Below are 24,770 nucleotides of genomic sequence, written 5' to 3'. Positions count from 1 at the left end.
ATAAATGGGTTACTTTGCAACCGAAAAGTGAGAGAATCATTAGAATCGTTGAATCGTTAGAACCTTCGCGTTGAGCTTAGAGTCTAAATAAATCTCATTAAATAATAAATCTTTATTAAAATAGTCAATCTGTTATAAATATTCAGTTTTAAATATAAACCATTGTTTACGTTAATCTTCCTCGTTATATATTTCTTTGTTTAAAGGTCGAGTTAGTTTTTCGAATTGTTTGAAGTTGTTACGCGAGCAGAGTGCTTCAGCACTCCACGGGCTGCAACAGCGCCAAATTCCCCAAAATCTTATCAAGGTCACGCAACATATCATAGTACTATTTATTGACAAGAATTTTGATTTTGTCAGATTTTGTCATCATATTTTAAGATTTAGGTAATCCAACTCAATTGCCTGTTGCAATATAATGAAAAATAGTTTGATTTAAAAAAGTGGAAAACTAATAAAAAGTTGGAATAAAAATCGACGCAGCTTCTACTGTATGTCTTCAAGTAGAGAGAGAATATCAAATAGTTGCTTTGAAAAAAGTAGATGGATATTTTTCTGATCTGCATATTTTTTCCGGTTATCAGCGTGAGCTGTGCGTATCTTTCTAGTACCGTTAGCTGCTGAAAATAGATTTCAAGGTATGTATTTATACCGTTTCTTCCCTGGTGCTTTTAAACCAATCGCCTGCCGAATCAAAATAATTCCCTTTCGACGGCTCTTCAGAGGTGAGAAAAGGACACAAAGGTTTACGGTAATTGATTGAAGGAAAAATTCGTTTACATAATACATCGAAATCTAGTAATAAATTATAAATATATACTTGTTACAACTATAAATACAAAAGATGACATGTGATATGAAAGAATTGTTCGTTGCACGCGTAACATTTCGACATTTCTCTATTTATCATCACTTTCCCCATACGACACTGGCACAGAACGATGTGCGAATTCGTATTTGTTCAATTCAATTTCTTTCTGTGTTATGTCAACGAAAATGATCGACGATTAATTTTATATATAAAACCGAAAATCATGTTGCTCAACTACTATGTTTAAATTAAAATATTGTAACTTTTGAACCAGTAGGACGCTCTTCTATTTGGAATTGCATAGGAAACTCAGAAATACCGTAGAAAATGGATATTCGACCAAAGAAATCTAAAACTATCGATGATTAAGTGGAGCGGCATGAATGAACGACACGAGTCGGCTACTTTTGGGCGCTGCATGGATCTCGCCTATGAAATAACCAAGTGAAGTAAATCGAGGTGAAGGGTCCCGCAAAGCGGGTAACGGTACATTATACTCATCGGAATTCATGGTACGGTCCATTCGTACTGCGACTGCACGTCCATCCTGTTTGTCGGTACGATTCCAGCGCGAGCTTTCAGAGTCCGGTTCTGAGAAACATAAACGGGCCAGTGACGTATCTTAGCACCGATTCAACCGACTCCAATATGGGAATAAGAATGATCCTTTTGAAGATCTCGCTTTGTATTGCGATTGAGATCGCACGGCACTACATTTTCCGACGCTCTACCGCTACAGAATCATCTTTTTTCGTTCGTACACAATGATGAGAGATTTTTTCTTAATGAACGTATCTAGGAGTTGTAATATACGAGAGAAAAAGTCGAAACCGGAACTTTCGCTCGCTTAATGACCGCTCCAACTAATTAATCGTCGGTATTTTGCACTAACACACAGTGCAAAGAAGATTAATTCCAGAAGTTTATTTCATAACAAACGGAACAGAATTGGACGAAGCGAGCTGGGGAACGCATTAACAACGTTTCCGTTTTGTTACGATGCGGTCGACGCAAATGATATAACTTTATGATACCTTTCGAAAGAATTTCTCGCCTATACTTCCTGCGGAGCACTGTTACAAGTTGATCTATACACCTGCTCGAAACCGGCTCGTGGGCAGGTCTAGTGAACTCGATCGGATTCCGAGACCGGATTCCGCGAAATGACCGCCGCTGCTCCGATTTGTTTTTTCACGCTAAAATAAGTTCTTCTAGATTATCTTCTTCTTCATTTATCTCTTTTTTTTTCTCGTGTGATTTAAAAAAAAATATAAAAAAAAAGAAAAACAAACGACGATAAAAGAACAGCGCGGTACTGTCCGACCGTGAAGCACGCCTAATTATCGATGTTTCTTCGAAGCTGTCTTCTTTTGCAAACAAACTGATGCGAACAGTTCACGGATCAACAGATTTTATAATCAAATAACTCTACCGATGTACGACTGTTGCGAATCATTTACGATAGAGAGTCTTTATTTCGAAACATAAATTATCTATACGTTGACCCCTGAAGCCACCAAGAATTTCGCGAGAAATTCTTGGTCGCAACGAGAGGAACCTTCGGCTAGAAAGCTGTTCCTCGTGGAAATCGTGACGTGATACCCTGGACAAACTAGAAAAGCTGATTGATTCGCGTTAAAAGTTACTATCCCATCGTGCAAGAGAGATGTGTACTGTTGCATTCCCAGGGAAAATTGTTCATGTCGCAGATTTCTCTCGAGAAATCAATTCTCTAGTGACTTCAATACTGGTTTCAGTATTCTTTGCTAGCTTCGTCAAAGAGGTTACTAGGTTCTTCGGCGAGGTTGTTCGAGCTTGGGGTCACCTTCCACCGATTCGTCACGTTCGACGCGGATCTCGATCTATATCCTCCAGCGCAGAGGTGTACTGGTGCGCTCAATGTTGATCGCTAGAGTTCGACGAACGTTTAAAAGCTTGGAACTGCCGGAGGCTCCGACGTGGCGCTCGCCGAATTTCTCGGCTTGCACACGCAACCGCTTTCAACCAGAACGTAATCTTGACCAGTCAAGGTCACCGGTCCAAGCGGAATCACCAGAAACAGGTACGGCACGTATGTCTGCGTGCACTCACCGTGGACCACGTCGCACTCCTTCGATCTGTAACAATGCGTTCACGTTTTTATGCCATTTGCATTAACAGTCAGCGATAGAGAATATTTTATCGATAAAGAGAAAGGAGGAAGGAACGAAGATTGAAATTTCTTGGCAGTTTACTTTTGGTATGCGACAGTTCGTGGCTGGATAATCGCGCTGACGCATACCGGTTCAAAAACGTTCCAAAAGTAGGCTCCGCGTTGGTTAGACCTGTTCGGCCCACTGTGCTACATTTGAATCCATACGACTTACCGGTAGGTCTGAATAAAATTCAATTGGAATCACGTCGCATGTATTTACAGATCACGATCGAACGTGCTAAGAAAGTAACAGTGGATAACGATCGAGCCTATCCTCTTGATTTACAGATACAGATTTACAACGAATGAGCGAATTTTGAAACGACGTATTTAACGACATTATCGTAATACGATACTCACTCGCAAACTTCGAACACGACTTGCTGCAAAAGATCGGGGAACTTCTGCACGATGGTCACAGGCTGACCGCTGGTTAAGCTGACTCCGTACATAGGAGCCGTGGTGTTGTACCTCGTTTTGCATAATCTGGCTGGGGAACCACATGTCTCCTTCGAGGAAAATGCTCTACCTGGAAACAAACGTGTTGTTCCATATGAAAGACGTATATCTTGATATTTAGATCAGAAGTTGTACCAGTCTTACGAGTTTCGTTGACCTAGAAACAACTACAACTTTTTCGCAAAACTCGTACAAACGATTACGATAGACAGCTTCGTGTAAAAGAATTGTCGGGAGCTACGTAAAAAGAGTGAAAAGAATCTAAAAGAAGATGTTGTAACTCGTTTACGAGATTGGCGCCCTTTCTTTGGAATTCTGTCGGTTCGTGTGTTCGAAACGACGAGTGGGTCGCCGGTATCCCGTTATGAGCAGAACGAGCGATAACTGTATTGGCCGGATAACACGGTGCCTTATTACCGTCCTCTTGCACCAACCAGCCATTATCTAAAGGACGGAGAATCGATTCCAGTAAATGAAACCTCCCGAACAGGGACTAATGCATTTTTCGTGGGCACGGGCAACGATCGACGACGAGTCACGATTTTAAAAAGGAATTCATCGAGAATATGCGCACGGCGGGTGTTGTACTCGGTCGAAATCGGGTTTTCGTGTCATAAGGACAGCTACATAATTCAAGGCTGCAAAGTGTCGGTACATCGCGCAACCGGTTGTTCCGATTTTTCTGGATTTTTCAGCACGTTTCTGACATTGCAAACGACTTCGAAGATACTTTAGAAACGTTCACTACGTAATCGTTGCAGATATTTGGTAACGCTAAACCGTCTTTAGAACAAGCTGACGTTTCAAGGCGTTGCATCGTGCTTGACGCAGAGACAACAGAATCACAAAACCAATAAAAGCAGCTCTCCTTATAGACTTAAAACGTATATTCTACCTACGTCGAATTTCCGAGAATGTTGATCAAAGAAACGACGATAGACGAGAATATAATGTTTTCATACGATGATACGGTACAATAATCTTGTAAAGCGCAGGTAAGGGCAGTATAATATCCCGAAGGAGCAACTGTAATGAATCGTAAATAGAATATCGAACGATATAACGAGAATCGCGTTATATTTGAACAAAGTAGTAATCACAGGATAAATAAATAAAACAGAGGTTCGACGAGGATGTAGGTTATAGCTGTTCGTAATTATATTCGTGATTCAAGTAACCGGCTCGACTACTGTTGCGCTTCGAACAAGAGGGACAAGTTCGTCTTCCGCGTGTTTTCAAGCAAGCCACGTCCTCGACTCGATCGTGATCCGTTAAATTGTTTCGCAGTTGAATAGGAAACGTCGTCGTTCCCAAAACGCGTTTCGAATACGATCATAAATTTCTTTGCAGAACTGCAAGCTCTCAATCTACTTTCGACAGGAAAAAACGAAACAAGTACTTTTACCAACTTACCATTTCGCGAGGATTCGGCGATCGAATAATCTCCATGAGTAATCTTGTAATTGTGCAGTAACGCCTGTCTGGTTAATTCAGGATCGATTGTTCGTGGCTGATGGGACCTCGCTGTTCGACTGCTCGCCCAAATATTCTTGTAACTTCTCGATATCGCGGCTCTACGGCAGTTGTTCGTTTTGGTAACGACGTCGCGAATAAAGCAGACATCTTTTAAATCCTAACCGAGAACCTCTTATATAGGAACACTTACGAGGGATACACCATGTTATTCGGACCTATACAGTCAGCTGGATCTGTGAGCGCGTCTCCCCACACATATTTCAAGCCTAATCCGTTCCCCTCGCATCTTTTGGTATACACGACGTGGGCGCATGTGATGATAACAAGAATCAGACCCAGGTACGTGGACATCTGAAATTATAAGAAAAATCATGAGAATAACACGTTTGAAAGCGTAGAAATGGACAGATAGTTTCACGTATCGAGAGTCGTTTCAAAGACAGGTGTATTAATGAAAGCTAATTACACCGGTGAGCAACATCTCATGAATAAAACAATCAGAACTGGCTACTAATCGGATTACCAAAACTCGTACGAGAGAACGTGTTGTCACCGCGACGAAGGAAGGTGTGAGTGAACGCACGGTCTTGGAACTCGAGTTCGCACGAGGTCAAGAGCAAAAGTAAATGACACTGGGGCTCTGGTTTGTGACTCGTCGCGCAAATATCCACCGAATCTCTTCGAACGAGCGTGTGTAATTGGGATTCGCGTAGCTGCACGCTTTGACATTATTAGTCTACAATTTTGTAAACGTTTAACGATTGACTAGTCATTGGCTAGTCTATCATTATCATTTCCTTCTGCGAACTCGCTGGCAGAGGTTCCGTTTCACGGGTACTGTCTGAACAGCAAAGAAACGAGCGAGCGAGCAAACTTTTTCCCTTTCGAGCTTCACGAACGATGAAAATCGTCCGGACGACACGAGAGAGTGACGACCGTGCGCAATTAAGAATAACAATTAGCGAGCGTGCGTAACCAATAGGACTCCATGTATATACAGAGTTTGGGGTTTCTAGGTTGTCAGGTCCACATTACTTCCGCTATATGTATTTCTCGTCGTTAATCGAACACGAGTGAAAGCAACACGATAGCATGCGCCCAATAGCGTTCGATGCTCAATTTCAAATACTTTGCAAATTTTATTGGCGAGAAACCTCAATATTTGATCTAGTTTTTAAGTTGCTCGATCGGTAGATTTGTTTGGTGTCCATTTTTTCATTTGTCGATCATTTGGATGATTCCAAGTCGAGAAGAAAAATCAATGCGGTAGGAAATTGCGGTTTAATGTTTGGCCAAGTGATAAATTGCGCGTGGGAAAAGGAAAGGAAGAAAATCATTAATGGGTAGCACTCAAGGCTGGTCATTGGCCGTGACTGACATCGCGTATCTGTTTCTTCAGGAAGCGCTGCCTACTTTTAGCATTCCTTATTCCTACTTTATAGAAAATATAACTGAAATATCTATACAATTTGTAATACCAGAAATAATATTCCAATGTCGTATATTATATCGATCAAATCGGATAACACACATATTTCTATATTGCTTGACTCTACAAATCAGAATGTACGTTTATTCTCTTATTTTGATCAATTTTAAGCATTGCGGAGAAAATCTCCTCTAGATCCTCTTCGATCGAGCTGTATGTAGGCGAGTCACATTGCATCAACGTCAATGGTCAATGACATAGCATAATTGCCACGTGATATTGATCACGCTGTAAGGATAAATATCTATGAGGTATCTTTATCACGTTTCAATGTATTACATAACGGCGAACCTGCGAAAAGGCAAGACCGAGCACCTGGAAGAGACGTGAGAATCACTTGAACTTGGAAGATAGAGGTTTTCCGCGAGTTCACGGATTCACGGTAATTTACTATCAACAAGAACAATTATTCGGGCCGCAACTTCTCACGTTGCTAGCAGCTTCTTTTCCCAGTAATTGTTGAGAGAGTACTGTTAATATGCTAACACGTCGCGGGAATAATTAACAAGCTACCACCGATCGTGGAAACAGTTGGTAGAATTTGAACGAGACTCGTCTAACTGGAGCTGCGGAGCAGCCTCAAGGAAGTTCGGACGATTAGATGTAATACGAGAATTGGTAGGTGAAATAGACTTGATGAAATATGACATAAAAAAAAGCTTGGGAAGAACTATGCTTCCGGCACTCAGGAGAGGATTCCTCGTGGACCATGAACGTGTCATGCGGTTGTTTCTAACGGTAAAGATGAATCGTCCTAAACGCTTTTTCCTCTCGCTTCGGCTGTTCTTTATCGAATATACATTTACTCATCCTTGGTCTCTGTTAACGGTATAGTCATTTCGGTATTTAGTTTCACGAATAAATTATTATAACTGTCACGGAGTTGTTACGTATTCGAAATTCCGTCTTTTCGGTCTCCGTGTTCACAGTGCGAAGATTTCTTAGTCAGGGGCTTGTTATCGCTTTCGCATGACAGAGCGCAGACGTCTCGTAAAATATCAAATGTTCAATTGTAATTTTATTGTAACAGATCTGCACGATTAGCGATCGTTTCCTCGTCGCGATATACTTGATCAAAAAGTAACTGCAATTCCAAACGGAGTAATACGGTAGTTCAAAAACGCAAGGGAGCAATGAAATAGATAAGAACGAGCGATTTTGTGACAAGTAATAAGCAAGGGAAATGTTAGTTTGAGACCTGTCTAATCATAGTTTCTTTGCTCTGTATTTTAAAGCCTGGAAGAACTTTGGCGTACAGTCCAATTCGTAAGATTTGATTTCGATTACAATAATGACTTTTAAGATGCTGCGCATCTCCTCTCGTAACTGCTTGGAATGTTTTTCAAAGTCTATCATAATTTTTTCGATGCTCGAAGATCGACGCGCATTCGCTATATTTGTCAGTGTTGCATTGAAAGCTTCAAACTTTATGATTATTCTTATATTTCTGTATTAGAATTCGAAGAGCAGTAATTCTAATTAAAAGCGAAATCACGAAGCAGAAATTCAAATTTAGAAATTTCAGAATGCTGCTATCTGTTTTGAGATTTATATTTCTTTAAACAGGAGATCAGAATGAATGTTATTTAATTTAAATAGAATATTGTGGAATATTGAAAGTTTTTGAGCTTTCGAGTCAGTAAAATTTGTACATACCATTTTCAGATGTTACATTCAGTCATGAAAATTTGTTATTATTATCTGTTACAACCTGCAGGATGTCACTCACCGTGAGAAAGACCGTTTTTAACACTGTGCGTTTGAATCCTTTTCTCGGTCCGTTTAATAATATAATCGGTTATACGCGTTACATGAATCGATCGCAATGTTCGGGTCTAAGAAGGAATAGAATTAAAATGGGGGCACACGAGTTCCTTAAACACTGTTCATGTCACCACACCGGATGTCGTGGGGTCGAACACCTCCGTCCTCACAGGTGGATGTCTAGAGGTTGACTGTAGAATCGTAAGTAACCGCTCTCCGTGCTCTGGTATAGTCAGGGAAAAAGGGGGGATGAGACGAGGAATATCGGCTCCTGTTCTACTACTTTGAAACCTTTTTTCTCTTCTTTGTGAGGAGACTAAAGAGGGTAAATAAGAACACCCCTCTTTTTCCTTTACGTTTTGCCAAACTATTAAATATCCCTCACTTTCTGAGGACTACTTTTTATATAAAAATGTATTAGTAAATTACATTTATAGACTAGGATTAAAATAGGATTTATAGATGTGGAGGTTCACATAATAATGCAATCAGTAGAAGTACATTGTCTTTATAGCTGTTCTATGACAATGTATTACAAAAGTACACGTATCTTTAAATGAGCAATGATGAAGTGATAATACATTTGTGTGCCCAAAATTATTTATATCTTTTTTTGTCTAATTCATTAAATTATTTCCATACATATAAACTCTGTCTCATATTCACGAAATTTATAATTTTAATTTAAATATTAGTTTGCATATTGTATTTCATATTTTGAACCTTTAATTACATGTCATTTGCAATAAAATTTTATTACTAATTACGAAAGAAAACAATGTCAAAACGACATTCGTGTACGAAGCTGAATGCTATATTACATAGAGAATATATCTTCAAAAAATCCTTAAGAGATTTGACGGGAAAAGTGGAATTATTCAGGCTTCGATAACAACAGAAATAAATATCTGTTGCATTTCCTATTAAATGTAGGCTTCGATAATGACAGACAAATATCAATTGTACTTCCTATTAATTCTAGGAGCAATAGATATACGAAATATGTTACATATTGCAATAAACAACAATTACTTTTTAATACAGTAGTCCAATATTGAAATATCTTCTGTAAGTCATTTTCTTCGTATTAAAATAAGTATTAGAAATTTTCGTCAGATATACTCAAATTGCAGTCTTATAGATACTAATTGTTAAAAAGAGACTACGTGGAATCAATTTAAGAGATTAAACATAATAGCAAAGTTGTATATAGTTCTACATAATTTCGTAATAATCGAGTATAATAGCGTTAATGATTCTAAAAATACTATCCAAGTGTTTCACTAAAGGAAACTTAGACATTTAAAATTCTTGTATTTGTTACCTTAATTAAATATATAGGCTAATAATAATAATATAATGTGCTCATTTACTTTTTACAACTGCTTTCTTAGTCGTCAAATTTAATAGAATTGACGCTAGTATCTATTTGACCACCGCGGTAGCTACCACGCTTTTTCTTCGTTTTCTCGTGGCGAAATGACTTTCCTCTGGTGAATTTAAGGTCCTGATTCGCTTTTTCTCCCCAAGAACCACGAGCACCTTTCTGTTGAACAAAAATTCTATATAATAATATTCACTTACTACATAAATTTTTATTTAGATACCTAACTATTTTGAATTAACTTCCCTCACCTTTATATGTAACTTCTATTGTCAATCGTCAAACGTAATTTTTTTATTTTGTTGCGGTGCGTTATCGAACGATCTCTGTTTATCGAAACCACCTCTGCCCCCCCTAAATCCGCCGCGACCACCCCCCTTTTCACTTTCGCCGTTACCCCACGATTTCCTAAATCCGTCGGATCTACCGCCTTCATTAGTGTTTCCCCTATCATTCCCACCCCATGACCTTCTATTGTCAAAACCACCTCTAAAATTTCCTCGGCCCCCTCTAAAACCACCTCTTCCTCCTCTATCGCCACCACCGCGACCTCCCCAATCCCTATCACCTCCGCTACCGCGACCTCCTCTATCACCTCCGCCGCCACCGCGACCTCCCCTATCACCTCCACCGCCACGACCTCCCCTGAATCCACCACGACCGAAACCGCCTCTGCCTCCACCAAATCCACCCCTTCCACCGTGTTTCTTAAAACCACCCTCTTCCTGATTGTCCTCCTAAAACAAAAGGAAGACTCAGGTCAATCGCCGTTTTCTATTCAAGTCCATTTATACGTGAAATATCTTTAGAAGCATTTTTTTATACTATCTTTGTTTAAAAAAAAAAACATGAAAGGTGTTGGTGAATGCAGGGAAACATGGTTTCAAGTTTTTATAAAACGGCGAGTGGCCTGTGTTTTTCATATGTTTCCAAGCATTTACCTTTGCCTCAAAAGAATTGTTTGCCAATTTGGGATCCAATTCTAGCTCATCATCCTTTACACGACGAAATGGAGTATTTTTGTGTCGCTAAACACAGAATTTTTTAAATAAAATGTTTCTTTTCTCTTGTATAAATGCGTCAAATGCTATAACTATTACCTTATCATTATTGAAACTATTATTCGCCTTTACAAAATTACTGTAATTATTCTTCTGAGCTTTTGCAGGGGGCTTCCCTACATCTTCCTCTTCTTGTTCCTGTTCTATTTCTTTGTGTTTCCTTTTCTCGACTTTAGGTGTTTTTGGGATTGGAGTTTTTGTTTGCTGTATTTCATTAGAATCATCTTCCTCTGAATCTCTTTTAGCTGCTGTTTCTTTTGCGACAGGAGTTTTAGTAATAGGTGTGCTTGGTTTTTCATTGTCTGATGAATCTGAATCAGAATCTTCACTGGATGATTCCTTTTTAGCTTCAGTTTTCTTTATTGTTTTTGTAACTGCAGCTACTGGTTTTTTGGCTGGTTCTTCATTTTCAGATTCATCCGAATCTTCAGAACTAGACTCAGCTTTCTTTGCAGGTTTTGTTGTCACTTTTGTAGCTGTCTTGACATTTTCATCCGAATCATCAGAATCTTCGCTAGAAGATTTTGCTTTTTTAGATACAACTGGTGTTACTAATTTAGCAGGAGCAGGCTTTTTTGTTGGTGGTTCTTCTTCTTCACTGCTATCTTCACTGGAAGAAGATTCATTCTTTTTAGCAGGTACTTTCTTTGCAACTACGGTTGTTCGTGGAACAGCTGGCTGTTTAGCTGGTGCTACTTCTTCACTGCTGTCTTCGCTAGAAGAAGATTCTTCTTTTTTAACTACAGCTTTCTTTGCAACTACTGATGTTGATGGAGGAACAGCCTTTTTGGCTTGTGGTGTTTCTTCCTCACTAGTTTCTTCACTAGATGATGATTCTTTTGTTACTGTTACTATTGGTTTTGTTAGTAAGCCTTTGTTTTGCTTCCCTAATTTTGCTGTTTCTTTCTTTTGTGGAATAGGTGCTGCTTCTTTCTTTTGTGGAGTATGCGCTGTTTCTTTCTTTTGTTCAACAGATTTTTCCTGTTTTTTCTTATTTGGAATAGCTTTAGCAACTGGTGGTTTTGCAGCAGTTGCCTTCTCTGAAGAATCATCCGAATCATCGCTCGAAGATTCCTCTTGTTTAGTAACATTAGTAGATTTAGCAACTGACTTGGCTTTAACCGGTGGCTGAGGTTTGGCAACTTCTTCTTCTTCCGAAGAATCATCAGAATCATCACTAGAGGATTCTTCTTTCTTTGCTGGTGTTTTTATTATAGTTGGTGTAGATGTTGGTTTCTTTAATACTGGCTTAACTGGACTTTCTTCTTCGCTATCAGTACTATCTTCGCTTGAAGATTCCTTTTTATTCATTGTGATTTTTGTTTGACCTGTTGCAGCTGATTTTGTATTTGCTTTTGCAGTTATATTTGCTTTAGATTCTTCTTCGCTATCTGAATCTGAGTCATCCGAAGATTTCTGTGTTTTAGATACCTGAGTTACTTTTGGCGTTGACACTGCTTTAGGTTGTGTTTTAGGTACCTCTTCCTCTTCTGAAGAACTATCATCTGAACTTTCTTTCTTCTTTACAGGCGGTGTTTTAGATAATGGCTTAACAGTAGCCTTAGTTTTTGCAGGTACTTTTGGTAAAGGTTTTTCATCTTCGCTAGAGCTTTCTTCTGAAGAAGATTTATTTTTTTTATTATTCACTGCAGCATTAACTGTAGCTTTACCATTTACTTGTGGCACCTTCTTTGGTGCATCTTCTTCACTCTCTGAACTTGTATCTGAACTTGTATCTTTAGCTTGTGCCTTTATGTTTAATTTTATTTGCGATGTTTTTTGAAAGTGATTAAAAACGTCCTCAATTGTTGGTGCGCCCTTTGGCAATGCAGGCTGTAAACGAAATAAACGAACATGAATGAAGGTCGTACTATCTTTACGATGAATTATCCGGTATTAAAAGAAGATAATAATATATGGATGAGAATATTAATTAATATACATATAATGAGTGAAGGTGATGATAATCAAGTTCTATTTTAACATGAATTCGAAATATAAAACGACGAATTTATTTCGCCCACGTGGTACGGCCGAATGGCGGTACTTCTGGTATTGCATATACATTGACTTCTTGAAAATCGATCAATTACTGTATGTACGAAATAACTTGTTATAATTTTACCGCTTTCGTTTTCTTTTGAAAAACCTTCGCCAGTGACGCGTCCTTTTTGAGTAAATATTCATATATAAGGGCAGAAATACTCAATTCTTCAACAGATGCCATGTTGGACGCGTGCAAAGAGCTTGAAAACCTAGCCACAATTGAGTGCACGGCGGCAGTCTCATACACTCCCATTTTCATGTATATGGCGCTGCAGTCGAGCACGGATTGTATTGGATGAAGATGCGTTATTGTAGTAACGTGCAGTGTGTGCTACTTGTGGAACACATTGTTGCGATATCATTTCGGATTGGTAATAAGATTATTTCTATTATCTTAAATGTATTCTCATTTTTTGTGTATTAGTTTATTCATATTTAGTTAACGAACTATTAACTTTTGTAATGTAAAGTTATAAACATATATTGTCAGTAGTCGCGTTAAATCATTTCCGTAATTCTTTGAGCTTATATTTTACGTTGATTTTATGAACGTACTCAAAGTTCATAAATTTTTCCTCTGTCTTTTGGTTGGTGAAATATCGGTTTATAAGCAGCGCATTGGATGTTTTTAAAATGATAAACCGGCTTCGTTATAACCTCTAAGGTACTAGAATTTTCGGCGGAAATTTGTTAATTCAATTATATTGGGTGGTAGTTATTTGAAAACTATGACAGAAACTCAGCAGAAAGCAAAGTGTATTACGCTAAAAGGATCAGCAGAGCTGGTTAAAGAATATCTTCGTAAGTTGATCATACTTTTTACATTCTTTTAAAACTTATTTACAGTTGTCGAGCGTCATTTGAAATTTAATCAGAATTCATCGTCTTACATGTTGTTTCTACTCGTTTCAGTTTATGGCGTGAACAGTATTTTGTATCAAAGAGGCATTTATCCGCCGGAAACTTTTGAACCCGCCGAACATTTTGGTTTGTTCGTTTTAATGTCTACAGATGAAAAGATCAAAGGATATTTGGATACTGTCCTTAGCCAGATTCAGGAATGGCTTACTCAACGAAAAGTACAAAAGATAACTCTTGTTATAACAAATGTTAATACCAAAGAAGTATTAGAAAAGTGGGATTTCAAAGTAGATTATGAAGGTCGGTCGTCTAATAGCGCCAATGATAACACAAAAAATAGTCTTCCTGAAGTGGGTACAAAGGATGTGAAGGCTATACAGAAAGAGATTCGTGAAGTCATACGTCAGATCACTGGTAACTTGTTCGATAATTCAAGTTTTTAACAGTATAGTGCTTTACATTTAAAATCTGATTTGTTGGATCTTTTATGTTTCAGGTACAGTAAGTTTTCTTCCACTATTGGATTGTTTATGTTCATTTGATATTTTGACGTATACTGTACCTGACTGTGGTATCCCTAAGGAATGGGATGAAACCCAGCCAGTATTTATCGCAAACAGTCAAGAAGTACAATTGCGATCATTTTCAACTTCTCTTCATAAGATGGATACCATAGTTAGTTATAAGAATGTTTAGATATTACATGTTTTATCTTTGGTAATTGAAATGTACATATGAAACATATATTTCTTTCATCTTTTTTAACAATAATTGATATTAAAGACTGCTATTTAACTTTCTTTTTGTATACAAATGATTATAAGATGAAAGTGGTCGTGTTGTTCTAAAAGGTTTGAATATACTTTATGAATTATTAGAATTACCTACAAAGAGTTTTATACAAATATATATTTTGATATAACTTTGATAGCTTGTCAGTTTATTCTATAGGAAATCCTACTTCCAGCAGTTATCTTCGTATCTTATCTCTCATGTTTCTTCTTTCTAGTATCGGTATATATTTTTCTATTTTACGTTCGTATCTAGTTATTTAATGGTTTAGTTGATGGTTAGGGGAAGAAGAGAATTGACAAGAATCTTGGCAGATTTTATTAAAACATAATTGACTATTACACTTAACACAGGAATTATATTATTTTACTTGGCAAAGCATGAAAGATACGACTAGAATAAAATATTTTTTGTGTTTGACGTTCGTCATATACCAAATCGCAAGTAACATCGTTAGCATTACTTAAATATTCTTAAATGTACAAGTGCTCCAAATTTATCAAATACTTCGTTCTGTTTTCCTTTTTTTCTCTCGATGTCGATTCACGATTAAAGAATGTTACAGTAATACATGAATATCGAAATGAAATCTCGAAATGGATAAATACCGAACGGAAATACATTGTTTGGGAGCACGTACATGTTGACTAGGCATTTCTCTTCGTTAGGTGTAAGTAATTGCGGCGGATTCGGATCATACCTTTTTGGATGCGTCTTCAACCGAAATTCAATAGAAACTTCGTTTCTTACATAAAATTTTTTTCCGTTTTTTATTTCATTTTACGATGTCGTATAAGTGGTATTTGGTCGTAATATCCTCGTTTTCGGTACCTATCTTGTACCCGATCTCTTCGACAGAAATCGAAGACCACGTTAGGAAACATCAACAGCGGCTTCGCTTCGTTAATACCTGCAGCGTTCGTTTTTCCCTTACGACAATTTCGCTATTAACTCGTTAGTACTTCGTGCTGCTAGAGTTAGCCATACGATCCATAGTGCACTTGGTTCGCTATTAGATCAGCATGGAACGTAATCGTTCCCTGTCACGCGTCGTACAAAACGAATCGTTCGATCGGCCCTCTTTTTTTCAAAACTAACATTACTTAACTTTCGAGAACAAGGCAAGCTTGCTTGCATCCGCATGTGTTGGCGCAGTTCACGCTTATGACCACGTGCAATCATTTCGAGGGCGGACGGCACGTTCGTAATAATCTTTAACGCGCAAGCTGTACGCTCTTAAATCTCGCCTAGACTAGATTTGCTTCGGTTTCTCTGGTTAGTTTTACACACTGCAAAAGCTGCTGGAAATACGTTGAAGTTTATAAACACTCTAATTCGGCTGATCCGCTGTGACTGTAAAATCTGAATTGTGACTGAAAACCATTGCTTTATTGTACCTTCGAGTTTAGTTTGACTTTTATTCTATCACTCTGAACGATCGCTATAAATACTAAAAGGGTCCGAAATTGACAGGTCCGTTTGGTCGTCACATACAAGCACAGCACCGCGGATCAGAACGAGTCATGTCTCTATAACATTACGCGATAATTCTCTTGAGTATCGTAAAAACGCGTCTCCTAGTAAAAACATTGAAAAATAAATAACGTGAAATAATATACAATATTTTACAGTAGCGCTTAGTGTTATCCGTGATAGGGCAATTATCACGGAACAGTTGCCGATGTTCTTATTCACTTCCGTAGAAAAGGAAAAACGTAACGTCCCGGAAGTGGGTTGGTCGCATTTCCGTTTGATGCGATCCTGGCACAGGATGATCTCGTTACGGGGCTAGATGTTAACGATAATGATCGACGATCGCCTATCGGTAATTAACTATCATCGTCGTTGGTACAATCGTTAGCACGCAATCACCGTTCCGCGGCCCTTTTTCACTCGCTCGAGAAAATCGATGCGTTCACTTCTCAGCCCTCGTAAATATCGTGTACAACATTATGCACACTTTGGGTTCTCATTTATACACCTCTACTTAAGTTTACCTTGGACTAATCGCTATATTCGATTTACGATCATTTTATGCGTAAAATATCATAAAATACATTCCTCTTTTGTTCGCTATGATCAGGCTCGTCGTTCCGTTCCAGTGTCGACATTCGTGTTTCTCTTTATTTTGGTAACAACATCGAGTGTGAAAAGAAATCAGAATCTTTCGGACGTAGCCGAATACCCGATACTCGAATAATTGTCATCTATTTGAAGATCAATATTAACAGGAGCTAGTTAATAGAATCTTGGGGTTGGGAAGGGGAACGGCACTAGACGGAACGGCGCGCCATCGATGACTTACGATGACTTTCATACAAATCGTTCGATAGGTACGAGCGACGAAATAAATTTATAACGAAAAAGCACGGCGGCACTAGTAAGCTTGCACGGACATCATACGCTGCCACGAATTTCTTCTCTTCTCAAAGTTTCTGATATATCGCTAGAATGGTAAAGTATTTCCTCTTCTCTTGCAAGAAGAACTCTGGAACACTGTTCGCTCGTTCGTTCAACAACTATCTATATGTAATTCTTTATAGCTCTAAAATGTAAAAAGTAAGCGTGCGTGTGTTCATCGATCGATGGAAACGCGAAACACCAAGGTCTCGATCTGTATGCCAAATTTCACTCGATTAACATCAAAATACGCGAGAAGCGCGCGCGCGCGAGAGAGAGAGAGGCATTTTAGCCGTTAGTTTTTCTTCTTAACGAGTAACTCGCTGGCTGTTATCGTTGCATTCGACTTGATTATAAACGCGCCTTGTTTTCCACCGCTATTTCCATCGTTCCCTGCTATTTCCTATTTTCCGTCGACGATCGTTTCGGCGAGGCCAATCGAGGCCGATATTACGATTCTCGACGACGGTGCCAGCGAAAATGCAATTACTCGTTCGCTGTCGAGGCGTAACAATTCTTACGACGATGCTTTGCCGCGAACTCCGTTAATTAAAGTGCAGCCTGATTTCTTCGGTCTCGGCGTAATAACGCAACCACCCTTGTCGCAGGCGAAAAGTAGAGCCACAAACGACTCCGTCCACCAATTTTCACCCAATCTCACGATTTTTGTTTTATCCCTGAAGAATAGACGAATCTATCGTCGTTCGTCGTTTCCATCGATTGCTGTTCGATGTACACACCGCACGCACACACGCTGCTCAAAGGGATACAAGGAATACTTTGTACAATACTCTCCTGGACGCGTCTGACATACGTTTCGACGAACTGTCGCTCGAAAACCGAGAAGCGTCTTTTCACGGTAACATTGCTCCACGTTTGGAACATCGGGCCGTTCATCGAGGCAGATCCGTTCCTGTCGACGAATTAATCGCAAACTGGTTCTTGATAGTTTCGCTTGATTTTGCAAACAAACGAGAATACGTTGTTACGTTCGATAACATTTCGATGGAATTATATCGGACGAATTCGACGAGCCAAACAGGTTTTCGAAATCGTCGAAATTCACGTCGCTCCACGCAATTACGTTTCTGCCTCGAAGACATTGGCTGTCGCGTAGGAAGACTCGTTGATCCCGGAAATCCTATTACAAGATCCGGGATCGTCCATGTCGTGCCTTTCTTCCTGCAATCCCGTAAAACGAAATCGTCGCCTCCACGTGGTGTTCTAACGATCCGCACGTGCTTGCGGATAAGGTTTACGACGTCTACCCCGTTTCTTTTTTCCTCTCTATCCCTTTTCTTACCTGTCGAGTTCTTTCGCCCGGTGCAAACCTCCCGAGCGACAGGAAGTTCGAAAAAAGAAAAGGAAACATGTATGTGCGACTTGCTCTTCTCAAGAAAGATTAAAGGAGATTTTAAAGCGTGAAAACGTCGGAAGACGATGTTACCGCTTTCTCGACGATGATTCGCGAAAGAAAAATCGATCCGCGTACGTACGTACGTACGTGGCGCGTTCCGAGTCCCGCTTTAATTTTCGATACGCGTAAATGATGGACGAGCGCAACGCCGATCCCAAGGGAGAAAATTAAAGCTGTTGGGACATACCGCGCGAAATGCCAGGAAAAACATATCTCTGTAAATACAGTTTACACACATGGGACTTAAATTTGATTTGGCCACGATAGTTTTGCCCGTGCCGTTAGTCGGCGCGGCAACGTTTATCGTATTTCTCACATTTTCATGCGGAAACCATGGGAAAGAGAGGAATAGCAGGGCAAAAAGAGAATGACTGGACATTTCCCTCGTTGTTTTCGAACGTCGAATTCAGCTACGATACTTTTTCCGTCCGTGAACACGGTGTTTCCATTGGATGGCGACTCTTGTTTCTTGAGATCCCCCGTTCTTCGTGTTTGCTCTTGGACGATGTCGAACCACTCGACGATGCTCTGCAACGAGAAAGAAGTTCGGATCGATTAAAAGGAGTCTCCGTTCGATGTGTATTCAAGTCGCGCGAAGAGGGAATCGAATCATCATCGCGACGCAACATTCTCTGTCTTCAATTTAAAGGGCGTCGTCGTGGACAGGATAAATTGTAGATAAAAGAAATTACGCTGGAAGCTAAATTAGCTGTTTTACAGTGATCTTGCCTTGTCTGTGGGTCAATCAAATATTCAACAGTTAAAACAAAACTACCAGGTACTGCGGTGTTGATTCATTTATCCTGCCAAGTCCTCCAGCAATTTCTCATTTCGAACGAAACGGAAGGCAGGCTCCTCTGTTTTCCCTGCAACTTTCTTCCCTTCCGTGGTGTTGTTTCGACGCGGTTGTTACTCTCCCGCTTTTCTCCTTTGTGCTATGGATGAAGCATCGTTCAGAAGGATCCCCCGCAACCCTCCTTCTTCTTTCGTCTACCCTATTTGTATCCCTCCTTCCGTTGCTGGGCGTAGATTCATCTTTATCTCAACGCAGCTCACCCTCGTGGATATTTGGTATAACAGGGCATCACTGTTCTGTTTCTCCTTTCTGCCTTCTCCTCGACAAACGAGAGGCTTAAGGTGGCTAATGGAATCAACCTAGCCAACGATAGTTTACCTTGTCTCTGCTTTAACGAGCGAACCAAATAGAAATTCCATCCCTCTGTTCCGTTATATCTGTTATTTATACTATATACTATACTCGTAGTACGATTCGTCTCGCCTCTATTCCTATTATCTTACGTTTAACTAGATAAGAGAGAAAAAGAGAATTCTTACCTTGTTCGGTACGATCAAGGTAGAAAAATGGACGTTGCCGATGTTGTCGGGGAGGACGTAGCTTCGCGTATCAGAAGGACTTCCTGAAAGGCTCAACCTTCCGGAAAGTATGCTCCCCGCAGTGAATTCGAGCAGACTAGTTGACGACGATGCTGAATTATCGACGATCCAGGATGCGGGATGCGCGTGGATGACGTTGGTCGGCGAATTGCTGCTTCATCTCCTGGGGCTCTCCTGTGGCAGCAAGTGGCCGTCGAAATTATTCGTGAGCCGCAAAAGGTACCGGTGATTCCTCCGCTCCCGGACTTTCCGGCCTAATTAGTCCGGTTCTATTAAGTTTATCTGGGGGCATCAGGGTCGCCAAGTTCCTCGGGGAACTGACGCCGTAGGAGGAAAGTTCGGTCAACGGGAGGGAGATAACTCTGGACTAAGTAGCGAATGATTAAGCCTGAATACCGCGGGATCGTATGCTTCCGTTACCCTCGTTCTATCTAGGGTTGATGCTAAGTAACAATTAGACCGTTTTAACCATTCTCCAAAATTGACGATTCTTAAAGACTTTGCTCTCGTAGGGTGCTAGTCGTTGAATTCTCATCGGAGAAGGCATCGTAAAATAGGGAAAATAGCAAAATAGCGTTTAACGGATACGCGAACGAAAGAGCAGCTACCACGGTTTAGTGTAAGTTAGGTTTCGATCGAATGTATATTTGATTATGTATAGTGCAGATTCCCGTTAGCAGTCGTTACGAACAAGCGGAATCGGTAATATATGTGGCCGACAAATTTGTTTTTGCCGGCTGGAGAGGGCCGATAATGGTCTTTGCTTCTAATTAGCATGGGCCATTAGGTTTATCTATGAACGTTGAAGTCGTCGAGTTTCGTTCTTGTTGCGGCTGGCAACCAGACGATTTCACGGTTTACCGATGTGTTCTCGTGCAATTATCGGGGGCAACATTCGTGTATTAATACGTGATTACACTCGGCGACGATTAAAAAATAATTGCCGTCCGCTCGCGGCCGCCAATGAAAATGGGAAATTTAATTTTTATCTCGCGTTCGCTTCGAAGGACGCTCGTTACAATTTGTTCCCGTAATTGATTTCGATCGTCACAGAATGGTCGAGGCATGAAACGCGCCTTTATCCACCATTAACAAATTTCCTGATAAAGTTGTTCGCCAATTTTGCTGTTGCTTTCATCGAGCAATTTTTATTGTTATTAATCCTTTGCTCGTAATCGTTACTCTTCCTCTTAGGTGGGACTTCCACGCGTCGAATAACGAGTTTCTCTAACACAATTTCTCTAATACGCGATAGTCAGCACTTGTACCATCTTCGGATTTGTAATTCGGAAGCGTCCTATAGTTGGAGACCGCTGGCTTTGAAGCCAGGCTAAGTTAGCTAGCTGGCTTCCCACACGCTGAATAGTTTGCAAGTCCATTATGATGGTGTTAAGGGTGCGTATCTTGCACACGTTGCACCGCGTATACATATAAATCTCTGGACACTCGGTACGTATAGCTGACGCGGTCGCCTGTAACACTTTGTTCAAGCGATTATTTCGATTATCCCTAGAGCAATTCGTATTTTCCGATTTCCTTCGTTCTATAAATGAATACAATTTCCGGACTCGCAGTTTTTCTAGAATTTTAACAAATTAAATTATTCTATCTGAGTAAACGCGTAAAGGAAAATGTACACATTCTGGAACTCATTTCTAGACATGGAAAATTTAGCAGCGATTTCTTTGGACGATCGTTGCGAGTTTCTCTTTCTTTCTTCCTTTCTTTCTTTCTTTCTTTCTTCCTTCCTTCCTTCCTTCCTTCCTTCCTCTTTTTAATACTGACCGTCTCTTTTTATTTTCTCTTTCTCTCTCTCTTTCTCTATTCCCCTCTCTCGCTACCTCGTGAAGCGTTCGAGCTCCCTGCGTTTCGAGAGTTCGCCTTTTTTTCAGAACAGCTTTTTCCCCCCTGATGTAAAGGTTGCCGCGAGTTAGCAAAGAGCTCCGGCGCAGATATCGCGGAGCTCATATCCCTGGGCACTCTTTTCGCTGCGTTTCCCGCCTCTTCCTCCTTTTTCACTGGCGTTCCTTCTCGCAAAACGACCATTCCTCCGCATCCCCCTACTACGCCGCACTATCTAAGGACTCCAGGGAAAGTCGGCTGCATATTACATCGAGATCTACGTTTATTAATCTACGAGTTGCTCTTGCAAAGTCACGGAAATGCGTGAGAATTATCGATGGAAAATGCGCCACTTCATTCTTCAGTGGTCGAGGCACGTTACGCGAAAATTTCGTTCGCGGTCTCTTCTCGCGGGACGAGGAGGAACAATCGATTAACGCGAATCGACAGAAATATGGTTGATATCTGGTGCGAGCCCTTTTGATACCGTAATTAATTTGACGAGAAGAACGTCGAGCGATTTGTCGATTATCGTCACTTCGTGCCACTGTCTCCAAACTCGAAGCAAAATGAAATCTGTCTGTCTATAAGGGCTTCCTTTGACAAAATTCTGGCTTTCTGAATTTCGAGACCTGACAAAGTTTTCATAAGAAGCCGGATATGAAATACCAGAAATACTGGAAGGGAATAAAAAGAATTTCTCTCTTCGCGTTTCTCCACGAATAAGAAGTGACGCGAACATCGATGCCAGACGAAGGAATATAAGAATAGTAGAAATTGTACGATTAAAACTAAGTAAGCAAGTATCGATACTCGTATGTAACGTGGTTTAGGTAATATCGGTAAACTGCCGAGGACGCGGCGTGATAAACTTACCTCTGAAAATTGACGGCGTAGCCAGGTACTCGTTGCGGGCACGAAACGAGGCAACGACGAACAGGAGCATAAGATAGAAGATGTAGGAAACGAAGCGGGAAAATGGAAAACGTTGGAGTTCCGAGGAGGATGAGGTGAGAAGGTCGCGAAAGCTCGAGACGTTTGGTCGGGTCGGGGAATGGAGATACCGCGGGGAAACGTGGAGAGCCCGAGGAGAGTGGAGAAGTCGAGGACGCGTATGTAGGAACCTGAAGGGGTATTGGGAAGGAATGTGGGTGAGGCTACAACAAAACAAAACACGATGAATGTCCCGATGTGCAAGCTGCAAGCACAACAATGTCAGGAAGATCGATGGTTAGTCTTTGTCGAGGTAGCAATGCCGCGAATTACCTGGATAGATAGGTTCGATAACGCGCTTTCCGATAAATTTGCCCGGCGACGTTTAATATTCCGCGACCGGCTCTCTGTCACCGGAAACGCTTCCCCATTTGCTTTACGAAGAGACACGACACGCGTTTGACTTTATATCCAGGTGATTCGTCGGTCGTTCGATTAAAGATTAGTAGTATTATCAAACGCGTTGTTAAACGAAGATCAGCGCGAGAGCTGTACGAAAGCGGCAATTGTTCTCTTTCTTATACGGCTAGCAAAGATCGTTAAACGTTAGTTTACAATTGAGACTGTTAATCGTTAATTTACCTTGACAGTGCCGCTAGATGCGCTAGAAGCGGGCGAGCGTCACGTCCTCGGCGAACGAAGAGAACTTATCCATATCTTGAGTTAGCGAGAGCAGAACAGAAACACGAATTCTTCCATTAATTCTTTCGGATAATTGTTAAATAGACAGGACTTCGCCGATTCATCGTTCGTTCGATTCAGAATCGGTTTGCGCGGGAAAAATGATCGATCGAAATCGAATAACGGGCAAGGATTGTGAATCGAACGAAGGAATTGGAGAAGCCGGTGTGACAATACGGCTGAGAAAACGCGAACGCGCGGAAATTCATGTGGGAAAGAGTGCGCGTGCGTTTTTGAAAGCGGGAGTGATCCGGCCTCGTACTACACCGGCGGTCGTCTTACGGGCTCTTTAGGGCTCTTGGTCGACCCTCGAGAAGAGCGAACACGAGAGCTAGCACGGGGTCGAGAAACGGTCATAGTTCTATTTCCGTCCCTCGTGAATCATTCTCGCTTCACTTATCTCTCTTAATGCTGGTATAACGCCGTTATATGGGTCCGTTGAAAGATGCTGCATTCCTGATAAAGCTCCTTCGAGGATGATTTCGTAGGGAGATCGCCTTCAGAAGGACTTTCGCGACGAGAAAGAGAAAACCTTTCCGCTCGTTCGGCTGGTTACGTTCGACCGCGGCTTCCCGCTGGTGGAAACGACGAAGGCGAACCGAGGCGTACGATATTTCGAGAGTATTCTCGCGCTCGAAACGATCCTCGAGCGTCCTCTGGTCAGTAGACGTTGTAACGATGGAAATTTGACCAGAGAGTCGGTGGTAAACGGTCCGTTGCCAAACGGCCCTAAAACGATAAATTTCTTCACGGTAAAGTTGCTACAACTCTCGGGAATTGCTTTAACGACGTGTACCGATGTCAAAGTTCGCGTTAAAATCCAACAGCGTTGGGAAGAGTCCGATCGGCAAAGTGTCCCGACCAACGAAATAGTGTTTCGCTACGTTTCACGAAAAGCGATCTCGATATTTACGCTAATCTCCATGCCAATGAATCTCGTGGCCGTATACTCGTTGATAATTAAGTGATGCTTCGCGTACGCACGGAGCTTAACCTTGCAATTAGCCCAATTCGTGGCTTAAGCGATATCAATTAGCCAAAAAGTACACGACTACCAGGTCGCGCGTAGCATCCTCTCGTCGGGATTATATCGCGAGCACTGGATCCGCAAGATCGAGATCTCGGTTTGTAGGGCTGGATCGGAACGGTGTTCGATCGGTCGGCAACGTAGTATCCAAGTGCATAACGGAACGATAGCCTCGCCACGGTAATACGTATCAGACTACATTTCACGGTTGATCGAGGCCCAGCCTGGCGCCATAGACAATTTCCCAAAGGGTTCCAGACCGATATAATAGGGTGGCCAAGGCATATACCGTAGCCGCGTAACTCTATCGCATTACCGTTGACCCGAGTAACCAGTAGGCTAGATGCCGGCTCGTTCTCTCGGGGTGAATTCGTCAATAGCTCGTTGATTCTTGATCAAGGCCAACGAGACTGCATTCGGAATCAATTTTCAAGTTGTACTTTACGGCACATACGCCGATCTTGCCTCGCTGATTCGTCTTTTTGCCTCTTTCACGTCTTGAATTCCGTCACGAATTCCTTTCTTTACTTTCGCAATTATTTCTCAGCTACGATACGAACCATCTCGTTATTTGTTCCTCGTATCGTTTGATTTTTAATACGGTCGAAAAATCCACGTAACTTTTCCCCTGGAATCTGAACTAGAAAATGAGAGCTGGAGTCACGTTGGCTCGACGAA

The 24,770-nt window shown here is 40.9% G+C and overlaps 4 protein-coding genes across 9 annotated transcripts in view; 1 reads left to right on the top strand and 3 right to left on the bottom strand.

Moving 5' to 3' along the window:
- Window positions 1–794: 794 nt before the first annotated feature.
- On the bottom strand, window positions 795–8,381 carry LOC139986171 (uncharacterized). 3 transcript variants are annotated; one of them, XM_072001297.1, is made up of 5 exons: window positions 8,159–8,381; window positions 5,131–5,291; window positions 4,878–5,038; window positions 3,366–3,534; window positions 795–2,928 (listed from the first exon to the last, which is right to left on the bottom strand). In XM_072001297.1, the coding sequence occupies exons 2-5, from the start codon at window positions 5,289–5,291 to the stop codon at window positions 2,739–2,741; spliced, it is 681 nt and encodes a 226-aa protein (XP_071857398.1). In that variant the 5' UTR covers window positions 8,159–8,381; the 3' UTR covers window positions 795–2,738. The 3 variants fall into 3 exon arrangements, with proteins under 3 accessions (XP_071857398.1, XP_071857397.1, XP_071857396.1); XM_072001296.1 differs by lacking the exon at window positions 8,159–8,381 and adding an exon at window positions 8,086–8,103; XM_072001295.1 differs by lacking the exon at window positions 8,159–8,381 and adding an exon at window positions 5,407–5,552.
- Window positions 8,382–8,685: 304 nt separating this feature from the next.
- Window positions 8,686–12,937, bottom strand: Nopp140 (nucleolar and coiled-body phosphoprotein 1). Of its 3 annotated transcripts, none has more exons than XM_072001286.1 (4): window positions 12,764–12,935; window positions 10,678–12,471; window positions 10,519–10,605; window positions 8,686–9,739 (listed from the first exon to the last, which is right to left on the bottom strand). In XM_072001286.1, exons 1-4 carry the CDS (start codon window positions 12,863–12,865, stop codon window positions 9,584–9,586), a joined length of 2,139 nt encoding a protein of 712 aa, XP_071857387.1. In that variant the 5' UTR covers window positions 12,866–12,935; the 3' UTR covers window positions 8,686–9,583. The 3 variants fall into 3 exon arrangements, with proteins under 3 accessions (XP_071857387.1, XP_071857385.1, XP_071857386.1); XM_072001284.1 differs by lacking the exon at window positions 8,686–9,739 and adding an exon at window positions 9,838–10,314 and having other exon boundaries at window positions 12,764–12,937; XM_072001285.1 differs by lacking the exons at window positions 8,686–9,739; window positions 10,519–10,605 and adding an exon at window positions 9,838–10,314 and having other exon boundaries at window positions 12,764–12,937.
- A 232-nt stretch (window positions 12,938–13,169) lies between these two features.
- Mad2 (mitotic arrest deficient 2) lies at window positions 13,170–14,470 on the top strand. The gene is made up of 3 exons (XM_072001298.1): window positions 13,170–13,485; window positions 13,597–13,959; window positions 14,042–14,470. The coding sequence occupies exons 1-3, from the start codon at window positions 13,413–13,415 to the stop codon at window positions 14,239–14,241; spliced, it is 636 nt and encodes a 211-aa protein (XP_071857399.1). The 5' UTR covers window positions 13,170–13,412; the 3' UTR covers window positions 14,242–14,470.
- Window positions 14,471–14,637: 167 nt separating this feature from the next.
- Window positions 14,638–24,770, bottom strand: part of Vn (membrane-bound neuregulin protein vein) — a 199,964-nt gene continuing 189,831 nt past the window's right edge. Inside the window, exons 6-9 of one of the 2 annotated variants that reach the window (XR_011799770.1) lie at window positions 22,967–23,041; window positions 22,268–22,589; window positions 19,490–19,723; window positions 14,638–18,682 (exon numbers count right to left, since the gene is read on the bottom strand). The gene's annotated coding sequence lies outside the window, so the exon portion shown is untranslated. The remainder of the gene's footprint in view (window positions 18,683–19,489; window positions 19,724–22,267; window positions 22,590–22,966; window positions 23,042–24,770) is intronic. The other variant, XR_011799771.1, reaches the window with a different exon arrangement.

This window comes from Bombus fervidus, chromosome 4, assembly GCF_041682495.2.
Source record: "Bombus fervidus isolate BK054 chromosome 4, iyBomFerv1, whole genome shotgun sequence".
In the NCBI taxonomy this organism is placed as follows: Eukaryota; Metazoa; Arthropoda; class Insecta; order Hymenoptera; family Apidae; genus Bombus; species Bombus fervidus.
Note: the sequence above shows the minus strand (reverse complement) of the source record. Positions and strands in the feature narration are given on the sequence as shown.

Coding starts and splice junctions, on each gene's coding strand:
- LOC139986171 (XM_072001295.1), bottom strand. Junction 5,039..5,130: donor AATAACATGGTGTATCCCTC/GTAAGTGTTCCT, acceptor CAACTGCCGTAG/AGCCGCGATATCGAGAAGTT. Junction 3,535..4,877: donor CGCCGAATCCTCGCGAAATG/GTAAGTTGGTAA, acceptor GTTTGTTTCCAG/GTAGAGCATTTTCCTCGAAG.
- Nopp140 (XM_072001284.1), bottom strand. CDS start 12,937: ATGGGAGTGTATGAGACTGCCGCCGTGCACTCAATTGTGGCTAGGTTT. Junction 12,472..12,763: donor TTCAAAAGAAAACGAAAGCG/GTAAAATTATAA, acceptor TTTCGTTTACAG/CCTGCATTGCCAAAGGGCGC. Junction 10,315..10,518: donor ACAATTCTTTTGAGGCAAAG/GTAAATGCTTGG, acceptor CTTTTGTTTTAG/GAGGACAATCAGGAAGAGGG.
- Mad2 (XM_072001298.1), top strand. CDS start 13,413: ATGACAGAAACTCAGCAGAAAGCAAAGTGTATTACGCTAAAAGGATCA. Junction 13,486..13,596: donor GCTGGTTAAAGAATATCTTC/GTAAGTTGATCA, acceptor TACTCGTTTCAG/TTTATGGCGTGAACAGTATT. Junction 13,960..14,041: donor AGTCATACGTCAGATCACTG/GTAACTTGTTCG, acceptor TTTATGTTTCAG/GTACAGTAAGTTTTCTTCCA.